The sequence below is a fragment of the Sylvia atricapilla genome, chromosome 8 (genome assembly GCF_009819655.1).
Source record: "Sylvia atricapilla isolate bSylAtr1 chromosome 8, bSylAtr1.pri, whole genome shotgun sequence".
Taxonomy (NCBI): domain Eukaryota; kingdom Metazoa; phylum Chordata; class Aves; order Passeriformes; family Sylviidae; genus Sylvia; species Sylvia atricapilla.
In genome coordinates, this window is record NC_089147.1 from 30,043,325 (window position 1) to 30,057,835 (window position 14,511).

The 14,511-nt window shown below is 40.8% G+C and overlaps 1 protein-coding gene across 1 annotated transcript in view; it reads right to left on the reverse strand.

The window, feature by feature from the left end:
- The window catches only part of RTKN2 (rhotekin 2), a 31,963-nt gene extending 20,694 nt beyond the window's left edge, over positions 1-11,269 (reverse strand). Inside the window, exons 1-6 of the mRNA XM_066324529.1 lie at positions 11,170-11,269; positions 11,079-11,137; positions 7,746-7,933; positions 5,872-5,930; positions 2,241-2,294; positions 1,205-1,322 (exon numbers count right to left, since the gene is read on the reverse strand). Of these exons, the coding sequence (XP_066180626.1) occupies positions 1,205-1,322; positions 2,241-2,294; positions 5,872-5,930; positions 7,746-7,933; positions 11,079-11,137; positions 11,170-11,269 (578 nt within the window). The remainder of the gene's footprint in view (positions 1-1,204; positions 1,323-2,240; positions 2,295-5,871; positions 5,931-7,745; positions 7,934-11,078; positions 11,138-11,169) is intronic.
- Between the last annotated feature and the right edge of the window lie 3,242 nt (positions 11,270-14,511).

Here is a 14,511-nt window from a genome sequence, read left to right on the forward strand (position 1 = left end):
CTGGGGTCACGAGATGGATAATTGCACCATAAACAATTACAAACAGGAAATTCAACGTTTAAGTTAAAAACGGAAAAAAACACCCACGTTATGGAAATACACAGACAAGACATTCAAACACACTTCAATCTGCCCTCTACTGTTACACGAAAATCACATGATTGAAAACCCATCCCTGCCTATGGTCCTAAATCAGATTGAACTGCTTTAAAGATATCTTAGCTGCACTCCATCCCTTTCAAATTACTGAATAAAAGAAATGCTATCTAATAAAATCTGTCATTTACAATTTAACTACCTACTGCTGCATCCTCTGGCCCACAGCCTTTCTCAGTTTTCAGTTCTACTGATTCTCTCGTTCTCAAGTTTAGTCATCAAGCCAGAAGCCTAACCTCATCTTTCAGACACAAATCATGTCATTACACACATGCCATAATGAAATAATTCCAAAAGCTTTTACATCAAGTCTTTCTATGCCTTGTGGGATACAAGGCAAGTTAGGGTGCCTTTTGTGCTTTTGTTGCAGTGTTTCACAGAAAATTATAATGGTCAAGTCTCATAACTTTGAAGAAGCAGATTTAAATCTTTGTCCCCCACTCTTAACTTGAAAGGGTGTTCAAGAGAGTTTGAAATTTGATTTAAACTCAGTTTTCAGGATCTTGATTTAAAGTTTTTGGTAGTTCTAGTTTTCCAGTCAGCCTTCCTCAGGAGATGGACTCTAAATTGTTGATATAAAAGATAAAGGCAGGGAGTGGAGTAAGCACATGCTCAGGTAGGTGTAACAGACATGAGGTGTTACATGAGGAAAGAGACTGTAACCTGCTGGACAGGATAACAATGAAACATGGGTGCAACATTTACACCTATATTGTCATAATGCTTCCAGGTTTTAGCATTAATTTAATGCTGTCCTTGAGATGTAAGTTTGTTTATCTCTTTATATAAATCAAAATGCTTCAGCAGGGCAAAAATGAAAAGAAGCACAGATCAACTGGCACATCTACAGCTAGCACCATTTTGTACACAAAACCCAGCCTTCCATAAATGGGGATCCTCCACCCACTAAATGAACAGAGCCTCTACTGATTCCTTTGCCCACAGCAAAACCTAGTGGACCTCAGCCAATCTTATTCGTAATCACATCCACCTGCAAAAGAAAACAGCAATATTTGTTCTTCATTCAACAGAAGGAAATTATACTCACAATATGGTTACATTTTCAAAACAGATATCTGTTATGGCTTCATCCACAATAGTCACCTCAGTATCCAAAACCTCAGCTCCCATTCTGAACAAACAGAACACTGCATAGCGCTGTGTTTCTGGAGAGAGTCACAGAAAGCTTTTATTAGCCACATTGCACGTCCCAATGCCAAACACTGCCAGTAAACAAAACTATACAAAATGGTCAGTCAGACCTCTAAGGAATTGCTCTCAAATTCTTCCCACCAGAAATTTTCATCATAGGATTTCATGGCATCAAAGCTGCTGTATAGGTAGAACAACATACACAAAGGGGAAAAAAATGTCTACCTCTATTAGGAAAAAAAAAAAAAAAGTTGAGTAATCAGTCCAGTGTCTGCTAGTAACTTCAAAAACATTAGTAAAAATGTAATTTTGTTTAGTAAAATTGTCTTTACACAAAAAACCCCCACATTTGATCCAAAGTCTGTATCATTTTATGAATGTGCTACATAGGATTAGACTATTTTGCCATGCTTTGCATCTCTGACCCTATTGAAAATCAAAGTGAAATCAATGCCAGGTGACAGCTGGAACAGATTTAGGATTAATCTCCATGACACAGCAAAATGCATGTACTTGAAGGCTATCCAATAATACCCTCAATACCAACAGTCAACTTTCATTTAAATTTCTCATTGGAAACAGCCTCCAATATACTCTCTCAAGTGCAGACAAGACATAGCACAATGTGTTTAATCAGAATTTTCTCAGCTAACCATTTAATACAGCATTTTTTCTGTCGCTTGCTCTGGAATTCTTCCTCGGGTGAACTCTTTAGAGAGTAGGGCTTAAACACAGAATCACAGGACTTTGAACTAACTCAGCTTGCTACAACCAGCAACTTCAAATTAAAAGTATTTACACAACAAAGAGTAAAATATGGACCTAATGAAAGGTCAAAAAAGAGGTTGAAATGAGTATGAACTTCCTCATTCAGTTTAAATTTACAGGCAGAAGCAATTGCTTCTCAGAGTAATTCATTACATCTTACATACTTTCTTTTTTGCTGAAGTGGTCAGAGCCTTTCCACATTAATGGTATTCGAACGTCTAAAGGAGGAAAAAAGAAGGAAGGAAGATTAAGTTACAGTCAGTATTCTAGATCTGTGATCAAAACAAATTACAAAAAGTGTGATGTTTCTTTTTCTCATGTTCTGGTGGTAACAGGGCCTTCCACCCAAAGAACAGCCCAACTCTTCCAAGTTTATTATCCTTATCAAAAGAAGATGAAATAATTAGTTCAACTTGAAGTGTCATTTCTGTTTAGAAACTGCTAGAATAAAGAATATTTTAAATCTTATTTGAAAGTACCTGAAAAAACATTGCAGAGAATCTATGTAACATAGTTCTGAGAGGTATTTTCTGAGCCCATTATTATGCATAGATGTAAACCAAAATCCTGCTTTCCTTGTGCTGAAAACCACTCATCCCAATGCAAGAGGAAAACCTTCCTGTTTTAATGAAATGACTGGGATACTTATACTGCAAACACTTCAGTCTTCTGCTAACCACAGAGAAAATACCACTTGTAATCACATTTCCAGTGAGAATTGTCTTAGTCAGCATAAAAAGAGTCTAGAAATCTTTTTTTCTTTTAACCCCCAAATATCCTTCTACTTCAGAACCATAGTAGAGAGGCCATTACAAAACCATTATTTTAAATCATGCCTGTCGTTTTAATGCTAGGAAAGTATTTTCTTCACTAAATTTCCCAATTTATCTACAAAACTCAGCATACTACTGAGTGAAATTTTCCTCCAGCTTTGAGGACTGAAATGTTTTTGATTAGTTTCCTGTTAAAAGACAAATGCTGCGAGGGCTTTATAAATGCAAACCTGGTTTCTGAAGCACAAGGGTGCTGTTTAAAAGTATATGCAATATATGAAGTGACACATGATGGCAGCAGTGAACAGCATGAGCTCAGCTGTCTTGTGACAAAAATCTCCAATATTGTTATAAAGAAGCATTTTTGACTCCAGCATTGTCATCATATGAGGCTGATGGAAAAATCCACATTCTTTATGCTAAGATGCAAAATGGTGCCAGTATTTTGGCATCAGATTGTCATGTATTCCTACCGGGGTTTACCCACAAAACTTGTTGATTTAAGTGAAATCACATATAGTCATTCTGTCTCAGAAGTTAACTGAAAAATTCAAATTTCAGTCAATTTTTATTATGAGACATCTTATTATAAAAGCTATTTCAATATTGAAACTTCTAAATCCGTCTATTTTTAAGTGTTCATGAAAACTAATGAACTTTCAAGTGAACTGCCAGAGTACAGCTTTAGACTTCTAACTTCCTAAAAATCAATACATCACCATGTTCTGAAACTGCCTTTCACTTCTAAAGAAGCATTTGCATAGCAAGCATTGCTAAAAATAGGGGGTTTTATGTAAAGAGAAATAGTTTCATTAAAATCATTACAGAAGTCTCTCTCAAATTTTAAAAGATATATATATATATTCATCTTTGTCAGAGACAAATCACAGGTTTTTTCCTAAAATACAAAGGTCTCAAATCTACATTCATATGTGAAAACAGTTACAAATAAAAGCTTTTTCTATCTTAATCATAGCAAGCTGAATGACAATTTCAATGTGCTCAATAGACCTTGTCAGCAATTAGAGCACTAGATTAAAGGTTACTTCTGTATGCCACTTCCAATATTGTGCTAGCTGAAAAATTTACACCTTGGTCAGAAAATCACCAGGATATAGACAATCAATCCTGGAACAAGTTTAACATGATACTTGTAAATCAGCTTTCAATTCACTCTTGGACTGAAAGAGCTGTCGTTTATCAAAAACAAAGATCAATTTTCACACGCCGTAATTTCAGTTATCATTAGCTGTAAATCTGTGGATGGAAACTGGATACATTCAAATACTACAATTAATCAAATTTAAACCCAATTATTCCTTTTTAAAATTACTTTATATTATGATTATGCTTTTTGATCAACATTTGATGTATTGTCTTCTGACAAAAAAAAAATTCGATTGATACAATAACAAATTACATAATTTATTCAAAAATATGGGGGATAAGTAAAAATTACAGAAGTGTGAAAAACTGTGGATTAAGGAATGTACTTCCCACACAGTATCTGACATGGTTGCTTTCTTTAGGAGCATATTCCTCAGTAGTCCTGCACAGCTCTTCCAGAACTTCTGCAGTTGGTCACGACTGCCCTATTTATTTGGTAATCATCCTCTGGCATATACTAACTATATGGCATGCTAATAAATTTATAAGTGGATGGATTACTGAGGATAGAAAATCAGGAGGTAATAACAGGTGACCTATAGAAAGAATAAATCGGCTGAGGCCAAAAACAACATTTAAGCTTTCCTGCTGTGAACTGGACCTGACCAGGCTTCCTGACACAAGGACCTGAGGAGGGGTGAGGCATGGCAGCACCCAGCACTCCCAGGCTGGACTGCACAGAGGGGCAGCTGCTGCTTCCTCCTCTTCTCCTCCATCTGTGCAAACTTCTGAGTGTGTGCATAACCTCCAGTGCTGAGAGCCACTGTGTTGGTAACAGGGCACAATCATTAACAGACAGCACCAAATACAAAGTGGTGTGTTTCACCCTTCCATGGTCTTATCCCATCAAAAGAAACAAGCTAAATCTTTCATATCCTGAGCAAGTTTTCATGCTAAAAACAGAGTTCTTCAAAAATTCTGATTTTCTGAAGATAGCAGACGTGTATTATATGACCCTGAAGTCTTCACTGCAGATAGCTCTCCAAATTTGAAAAAAGGTGCAACCACAGCACAGACAGGCAAACAGATGCTTTCATCCGACTACCATAAGGAGGAAAGACATATACACATTCTGCAAACAGCTGTGCTGGCAAAAAACCATTATTGAACCATGTGCTCATCACTTTTCTTCAACTAGAAGCTACCTTGCTTAAAGATATATCGAAATATGCAGAATTAACTGAAACAGTTCCAGTAGTGAGCTGCTGTACACTATTTTATTCTTAATGAAGCAGGTCAGGGAGCACAAACAGATCTGTTAGGAAAGCTGGCAGAACGGCCACAGGACTGCTGAATGCAGTAACATCCACTATTGTCACAGGCAAACAAAACAATAAATGCACAGTGCTGAAGTTTGAGAACAGCTAGAAAACAGCCCAGGAGGAATGGCTGTTAAACCTCCTTGTTACTAGCCTGCATTGAAGCCATATCGCTACACCTTTGCTGCAGTAATGTTATCTGCATTGCCTAAATAACATTTGCATACTAGTTCTAATTCTGCTCTCAACTTGTTAGACATGCCCTGTACTAACACTTCTAAGCCTGCCGTTGTGAGGTGAAAAAGTTTTCAGCACACTTGCACTTGTTTAGCTTTTAAATGCATTCAGTGTTTAATGGCAAACACAACAGAAGGATTTCCCTCTGTGGAACACCCTGTGAGTAAAATAGAAATAGAAGGTAGCATCTTCCAAAGCCCATGTGTAACTCAAGCACAAGTCCCCCTGCAGCCCTAGAGGACTGATGCCTCTGAACCACATCCACACTTTAAAAATACAATCTTTTTTGGATAGTTTGTATTACAAGAAAGTGTCCAGCTAATTAGCTTCTGTAATTAAGTGACTGCCTGGCCTCTTACCTGATATAGCAACCTTTGCTCTGCATGCCATTCGGTCTTCTGTCCCACTTTCTGAAGACCTCCAAAAAAGAAGAAAAGAAAAAATATTTGAGACCTGTGCATTTAGATCTAAATTCAACCCTTTAAAATCTAAAATTCACCTAAAATTCAACCCTTTAAACACTAAGCAGTGCCAGAATGTTCATATTATAGCTCATTTCAAATGCTTTTCTTTAAAGTTAATTTTGGTATCTCTGCTTTAAGATATGAGTCATTAATTTCTTGAGCATAATCTGGAAAGAACGAACACCATCATTTTTTAAAATTCCCAAGAAGACTTTACTCCAAAGCATATGTAACCCGAGTATGAAAAGACAAGTAGATTCATCTTCCTTGTCCTTTTCAGCTGCAACAGGATCAAATACATTATCAATTTTCCCCTTCTGTACACATCAATGAAGATGCAACCTAATTTATTAGTTCTATTATTTTTTAAAGAACCACTTCCTCCTCTATTAATGAAATGAAAATTTCTAGCTGCTACCAGTATCATGGCTTCCAGAGGCAGTTAGAATATCTTCAGAACTCACAGATGATAGGGCCAAGAAAACCTTAGAATTTTCTCTCTGCCAAAATTAAGCCTTAAACAAATTCCAGTCAAGCAAATATCAAAAGAAAAGAACTCCAAATGGACTACAGACCAAAGATACAATTTAAATGACAGAGAAATAACTGTAGCATGCATCTCTTCTAATGACTTGCAGGGACATCTCAAGGGCCCTGAAGACACAAATCCAAGCAATGCATGGCAGTGACAAATCAAGAACACGACACAACTGTTCAGACACATGTCCAAATATCCCTGCCCTGCTCTGGACATGGGCCATCACCATCCTGTGCTCACTGACATCAAAGACAAGGAGTTGTGTAAATCAGCACATATACACACTTGTTATTATTCCATCACTAAAAACAGAAATTAAAGATGAATCACTACAAAAGTCCTTGTTTTATTAGGAAAAAGCAATACAAACGCAATAATTACAGAATATCACACGTATTATATGCTAGTTTTCAAAATCAGCTTCAGAATAGTGGACAGAAAATGCTGCTCTTTCCTCCAACACATTTCTCCTACAAGGCAACATTTCTGAAACCAAAAAGTAGTGGAACTGCTCCCACAGATACAATTAATTGGAGCCAAGCACGTACTCAAAGAGTTTCTATGCTAAACTGCAACATGATATTTCATTAAATTACTAACCTAGAGCAACAGTATCTCTGCATTAGATAGATTCTCAACATTGCACCCCAAATAAATTCAATTTAGACCAAAAATTTGTAACTTATTTGAATAAAACACATATACTTTAGCTCCTTCAAGAGTTATAAAGTGAGAGTGTTTTCAGCTGCTTTTCTTCCCATTGACTGCTGCATTTATCACTTCGCTGTAGTTAACACAAGCGGCCAGCAGAGGGTACCAATTAACCACGATGGGGCCATTATTGAAGGACCCTTTATAACAACAGAAAGCATGAAAAATACTAATAGCTGTATTCTGACTTGGATAGCTTTGTTTTGTCTTGGCCAGGTATCTTTTTGTAAGCTAAGGGTAATCATGAAAATATGTCCACTGTGTTACTTGCTACTAAATTAAGAGTTTCACGTCAAAAATAAAAAACTGCCCAGGAAAATACAACTTGGATTTAATTTTTTAAAAGCAAAAAGAAGATCATGGAATTATCTTATAAACTAATGCTTCGAGGCAGAAGTAATTTACGTTTAAGAGGTGAGGAAGGATTTAAACCCACATTCCTTGACAGACAGCTAAAAATTGATGTCAGTGAACGCCTGTTTCCTGGTGCTGCCCGTGGATTGGCGCTGTAACTCACTGCTGGTCAGTCCTGGGCTGCTCGTCGTGGCGCTGCAGCTGTGCCCTGTAGGCCCGGATCCGAGCGTTGCAGACCATCAGGTCCTTCACGGCACGCAGCAGCTGCTCCCTCTGCGTGCTCACGGCCAGCAGCCTGCAGATCCCCTCCCGCATGCGGACCTCAAAGCTCAGCTTCTCTCGGGTCTCGCTTTCCTAAACATGCAAACACAAAACACCCCAAAGGATTAAATGAAAAACCAACTAACAGTAGTCTCAGTTAATTTACCTCCTCTGCAGCTGGGATAGAGAAGTCTAGGTCTTAATTGCGCACAGCTATTGCAATGGTTACTGAATGTAAAAGGGTAATTCTCTCTTCAGGAACAAATGAGTAAAACGTGGGACAAAACAGATATACTATATCCATTATACGTGCAAATTCCAAACCAGGATTAACGTACTGTACCGTCTGAGAGTTACTAAAAATTTATGTGCTCCCATGTGTCATTCATAGAATAGTAACATATGGTCCTAGAGAGGGCTAACTGAACAAAGCTTATAAATCAACAACCCTCCTAAAATAAACTTTAAACTGAAGAAAACGTCTGAAATATTTTAAGTCAGAAACTCAATCTCATCACCTCTTTGGCTGTCTTTAAAAAAGTGAAGAAATTTTGGTTTTTTTTTCACTGATGGTTGATAAGAAATTCAGGTAACAGCAGGAGGAAGGAAAAAAAAAAAAAAAAAGAAGAGACATATCCCAATACTCTACTGCATCAGGCCATGAACTAAAAAGTCAAACAGCTGTGGTGGCTTCAGGACTAAATCATGTCATCATGTCAGACACATTTCATTCAAACTATGAAGCAAATTCACATGGCTGGCAAGTCACTAGAATTCACCATCTCTGTATTTTGAAGGAGTAGGGTTTTTTTAAGGTTTTATAAAAACTGCTGGGAAGTCAACTTCTTCTGCCTACTTTCGCAGAAAACATTTATGAATGCGCATTATTCCTCACTTGCAACTTCAAAGATGTCAACCCACACCAGGCTAGAAAATAATTTAGGTGAAGGAGCACAGAGTGTTTGCTCTCTCCCAAAGGTCTGCTAGATGCCACTGATGGTTGATACACATTACCTTGTTATGTGGCCATCCCTGGCCAGACCAAATATTTCTGACATGTGAAGAACAGTGAATAACAGAACGTTGTCATGGTACTGCAGGGCTGCATTGCAAACACTCTGCAGGTCAGTGAAGAGTGACTCTTTCTCATTACTAAACAAGAGCACCCCAACTACCTCTGGAATTAACAAGTTTGTGATTGGTTGGTGGTAAATAGCTCCCAAAGCTCACATCAGAGCTATTTTCCACAGAAGTCCTGCTGGTATTCTCTACAGCTGGCATATGAAAGCATGGGACCCCTTACAGCACAATGGACTTTCTCATTTTTAACGCTCGCAGGTTTGCTTTTCAAAGTTTCAATCACAGCCAGAAGGGGATAAAGCAGGGCAACAAAACCTCTGCATTTTGAAACCTGTGTCTTTATTCACACTTTTTCTTAGGAGTCATCCCTAAAAAGAAAACAAACAAACAAAAAAGAAAAGAAAACAAACAAACAAAAAAGAGAACAGACAATAGCTTTCATCCATCTTCTTTTATTCCGAGTCAAATTTTACATGGCTATGAAAACCTAAGCAAGGCCCACACCTGTCCCTGTGAAATAATTACTTATTCTCTGAGCCTAAACTAATAAATCAGCTGCTACAAAGCTCCAAAGAGTCACATCCTACTTCCCCCTAGTAATTCCCAAGACAGCAGGCACCTGCAGTGCCCCGGCTCCTCTCCACATCTATCACCTGTTACAGAACTACAGGGAGGAAATAAATACTCCTATTTGGGGTATCTGCATGTATCCATATTGGGGCTTTCAAGAACTACACAAAGCATTCAGTGCACACTACATCTCAACCAGGCTCACATAAAATATTCTCCACTAGCAGTATATGGCTGTTGGGCCATATCTTAAATAAGCACACCATATAAATCTCATCTGAAGGAAGGACTTAGCAGCCTGATTTGGGAATGTATGAAGTTCTTTGTGCCTATCAAAAGAGATGGGTCAGCTTTTTTCCCCCCTCCATTCTGTCTAAAAATATGGGCACACCATCTGGACCCGGAGGAATGACACAGCACTGTTTTGCCATATGCTGTCTGCTGATGCACCATTTCCCTTGTGGGTCCATCCTTCCCCCACCAGTGGCAGCAAAATCCAGGAGGAGGTTATTAAGAGCTGCTGAGATTTTCATCCCCACACTCAGGAACTATCTATGTCTTTGTACTCCCCATCTAAGCATACCTAGTAAAAGAAATTTCAAGTATTTCTAGTACTACACAGGTAGTGTAGTCACAAAAAAGAACAACAACAGCTGAGGAAAATTATATGGATACTGCTGAGGGGAGGACAGGTAGAAATTTTACTTCATTTAACTGGCAACTTCATCACAGGCTTTCAGAACCTTATTCCAAGGTACACTAGTGATTTACTGCCACAGTGGTTTACATCTAAACCCTCTAAGTGCAGTGTATCTATTTAAGGTAAGCAAGTAGCCAGGCAGTGGGTTCTCTTCTAAAACATGGGCTGTGAAGTCAGGACACCAGCTTGGGCATTTCGTAGCTAGAGATAGAAACGTGCATTTGCTGCAATTAACAGCCGGCTTCACAGACACCCCTGAGTTTAACTTATTTGAGTTTTTAACCGAGTCGAGGTTTAAAAAACTCTTCACGAATGGGAACACCAGAGGAAAGGTTAAAGAGGTGCAAGGGAGCAGCTCCGAGAGGCTGCGGAGGGGAGTGTGAGCGGGGCCCCGGCCCGGAGCAGCAGCTGTGCCGGGGCGGCCCCGGCGAGGCCTCTCAGACCCACGGTGCGCGGGCGGCCCGCGGCCACCACAGCCCCTCCGAGCGCCGGGACAGCGCGGGGACAGCGCGGCTCCCGCCCCCCGGGCCCGACACCGAGCCCCGCCCGCCTCACCGCCCCCGCGGCACCGGACGGTCCGAGCCTGCCCTGCCCTGCCGGCCCCGGCACTCACCAGCCCTGAGGCGCCCGACCGCTGCCTCCTCATCATCCTCATCCTCCTCTGAGGCGCCGCCGTTCAAACCTCCCGCCCCGGCAACGGCCGCGGCCGCCCCGCCCCCTGCCCCGCCCCCACCCAGGCCCCGCCCCTAGCCCCGCCCACTGTCCAGGCCCCGCCCCGCGGGAAACCGGCGCGCGTCTCTCGGTGCCTGCGGCCGCTGCTGACCGCAGCGTCGCCCCCGCGTCTTTAGCCACAAAAGCGACTGCCAGCAATAAAGGCCACGACTGTACCTTTCTTGGCTTCTTTCTTCCTCGGTAATTTACTTTCCCGAAACAGGCCGGTGCCGCCTCTTTGTAATGTGTGCTCTTACGGGGAGCGGGCGGCTCGCGGCAGCTTCCCGACGGCTGCACAGGGCGCGACCACTGCGGCTCCAAAGCGTGCCATGGGTTTTTAACCGTGTTCCTGGGTTCCTGCAGTTCATCTAATTATGCATCTTTAATGTGATGGTACTTCAATAGCTGCACTAGTAGCACGTCTTGTTAAAGGTATACTGTTATATACTGAGTAAAAATGCATTAATTATTCACTAGATTGACTGGAGAGGAATGGGAGTCATCTCTCTCTCTTCTGCTGCCAGTTTTACAGCTCTGTTTGTCTCCGGCAGATGAAACAAATGAGCTAAATAGTGTCTCCCATCCACTCCTCATCTCTGATTTCTTGGCTTCCCTCTCTTGACACGTGATGGTCAGAAGCACAGATCCGCATTGCTTCCCACAGGGTTGGCAATATTTGTGGGAAGTAAAATGTGCTGGAATGAGTGAGATATACAGTGTTGCTAACAGCTTTCTACAGAAGACAGAAGTCTCCAGGCTAGCATATGCTTATTTAAAATATAAGAAAATGCAGTTAGAAGGGAAAAGTTTTAAAGCCTCATTGCTTCATCAGGATTTCACATAGATGCTCAGCAGTTCAGGTGAGCCCCTGACATTTACAATTGGGGCACAAACGCAGCGGGCTAACCTTGAAGGAAAATCATGGACCAAAAAATACTGGACCAAAGGCATGTATTTCTTGATGCAAGGCAGAGGACAGGAGTTCTGCTTCTCTCCAGAGTGCTGGTCTCACCTGGAGGCAGAGATGGCAGAGGCAGCTGTTCAGGAGTTCCTGTCTCCATCTTGAGCCATGTTTCTTAGGGCAAGGAAAGGCATTCAGATCTTCATTAAATACCTTCATACCATCCTGAAGTCCTCTGCATACCACTGGCAGGGCACATGCCACAGCTGGGAAGCCCTACCCTATTGTGTATAGGCAAAACCTTACAAATTAAGGGCCTTGTTACCCTTGTAAAGTCATGGCCCAGGCCCGTTACTTCAGCTAAGTAGAAAAGTACTATGGGGAAGTGACTCAGCTGAATCAGAGGTACAAAAACAAATTATATAACCATTACGTGTTCATATTGTGGTTTATGGTGGTTGGTTGAATTACATTTGTTGTTGCTTAATTGGAGTGTAACTGATAAAGGCCTAACTGCTTTAAAAGGCCTGGGTTTTGCAATAAAGGGCTCTCTCTTCCACCTGCCTGAGGAGTCTGACTCGCTCTGCTTCGTAACACCACCTCAGGTTATATATTTATGGATGCTCTACTTTTTCCTGCTGTTTAGATACTCCCTCCTGTTCTTTAGGTACTGTGACTTTCCCTAAAGAAGTCTTTGTCCAGTTTGTTCAGTGGAGAAATCCCATGAGGCTTTTGCTTAATCAAGGTATGCTACTTAGAGCTGCATATGGACAGCCAATAAATCTAAGAGTGGGCTTGAGAGAGGTTGAAATGAAAGTCTCCATCTAATCCTGGTGCTTCATGCACCCAGGATAAGGTTCCTGTCTCTGCTGCAGAGTTCAGAATCTTGGATATAGCAAAAGCAATCCACCAAATGAGGGGAGAACATGAGATGACAGATCAGAATGCTCTTTTTCTTTACAGTATGGCATATCTCTTAAAGTGGGATCTGGCCTCTCCTGAATCAGTCAGGGATGGGATCTGAGCCTCAAAAACCTACCAGTAATTGTCTAGGCTACAGAAGAAAATGAAAAACAGTAACAAGTTATGGAGTAGAATTGAACCAAACAGGTGAAAGACACAGGTTAACTGCTTGACTGAAGCTGAGTGAGGCTACAGCCTTGACTGAATGGCCGAAACTCTTTGATAAGAATTCAATGTAAACTGTGGGAGCAGCTGGAAATAATAACCTTACTGTGGAGGTAAACAAATTAAGAATTAATTACTGTAACTCCGCCTTGCCAGAATCCCTTCACCAACTCACCAAATAGTGCACTACCATGGAAAATCAATACAACCTGTGAAAAAGGCACACTGAAACAATATCCAGCATCATCACAAGCACTTTGAGTTAGACTCTAGAACAAACCCACTGGTTCAGTCTTTGCAGAAGCAATGCCTCCAAGACTCCTGGGAACAGCTCTCATGTATGCACCCACAGGGTTTTGTCAAAAGCCAGGATGACTACACGGATACAGTAAAAATCACTGCAAAAGGGCAAGTTATGCCCCAAATTATTTCAGGCAATCAGCATCCCTAAAACCATTTTTGCTGGTGGTGTAGACAGCTCCCAGGAATCTGTGGCAGTTGTCCAAGAATTTTAGATGCTAATTAGCATAATTTTGCAGTACAGTCTGTTCAGCAAATCTGAGTCTTAATAAAGTCCCAAAATGTGACTGCTAGTAGCATAAAGAGCCCGTGCCTGCAGCCCTTACACGCTCCTACTGACATTCATTTGAGTTGGAGCCCTTAAGAAATCAGGGGCAGGTAAATGTGTAGGACTCAGCTCTAAGGAACATAAATAGTATCTTCTCAAGCTCAGTGCATACCTACTCTTCAGCTGGTTCAAATGCCCAATTTTCCAGTACAGTAGGAATGTGCTTCTGCAAAGTCTGGCTTCTCACATTTTTGCACCTGCTTCTGCTTTGGTCCCATTGCATTCACTTTCCAGAGATGTTAGGTTTTTTCATTATAAAATCCGGTTTCATAATTCAGTGGATCTGTCAGATGCCTAATTAAAAAATTAAACATTTCCCCAAACTTCTACTATTAGCTTTGAAGGGAACGTGAGACTGAGGCTTTAAAAGGCATTTCTACAGGTTTAGGATGAGGTGATATGTTCTTTCCACACTTCATGTCTAGCTCCAACAAGGCTCCCCTGCTGCTGTTACAGCACACAAACTAACTTAAAATGAAGGTGGCTTTATGCCATCTACACTAGCCAGAGGTTTGGGATTCAACTAGTAACTAACTATTCTGCTTGCTCTTTAACTGAAGAGTAAATGCAGCAGACAGCAACAAAAAAAGAAAGCACTGTAACCATGCTTTTTTTCTCCAGACAAACCTCCACTGAACGGCAGAGAAACCCAAGCCTCAGCCTACAAAACAAGGAAAATCCTGCACAGTCACCGCTGCCAATGCAAGGAAGTCAGAAGGGGGTAGGGTGAATTAAACAGGGGATCTATATCCTGCCTTCTGGGGTTTCTAAAGTGAAACATTTTTTCAGATGAATCACACCACCCTTTTATTTGCCACTCGATTTGCATTGCAAAGCATTTGGCTTCCTTCTAGTATTAGAGAATCTGGATGGCAGAGTAAAGATCATTGTCTATCTAAATCACAGTTCTGCTCAAGTGTTAGATCAGCATATTATTTTAAATGTTAGGCCCA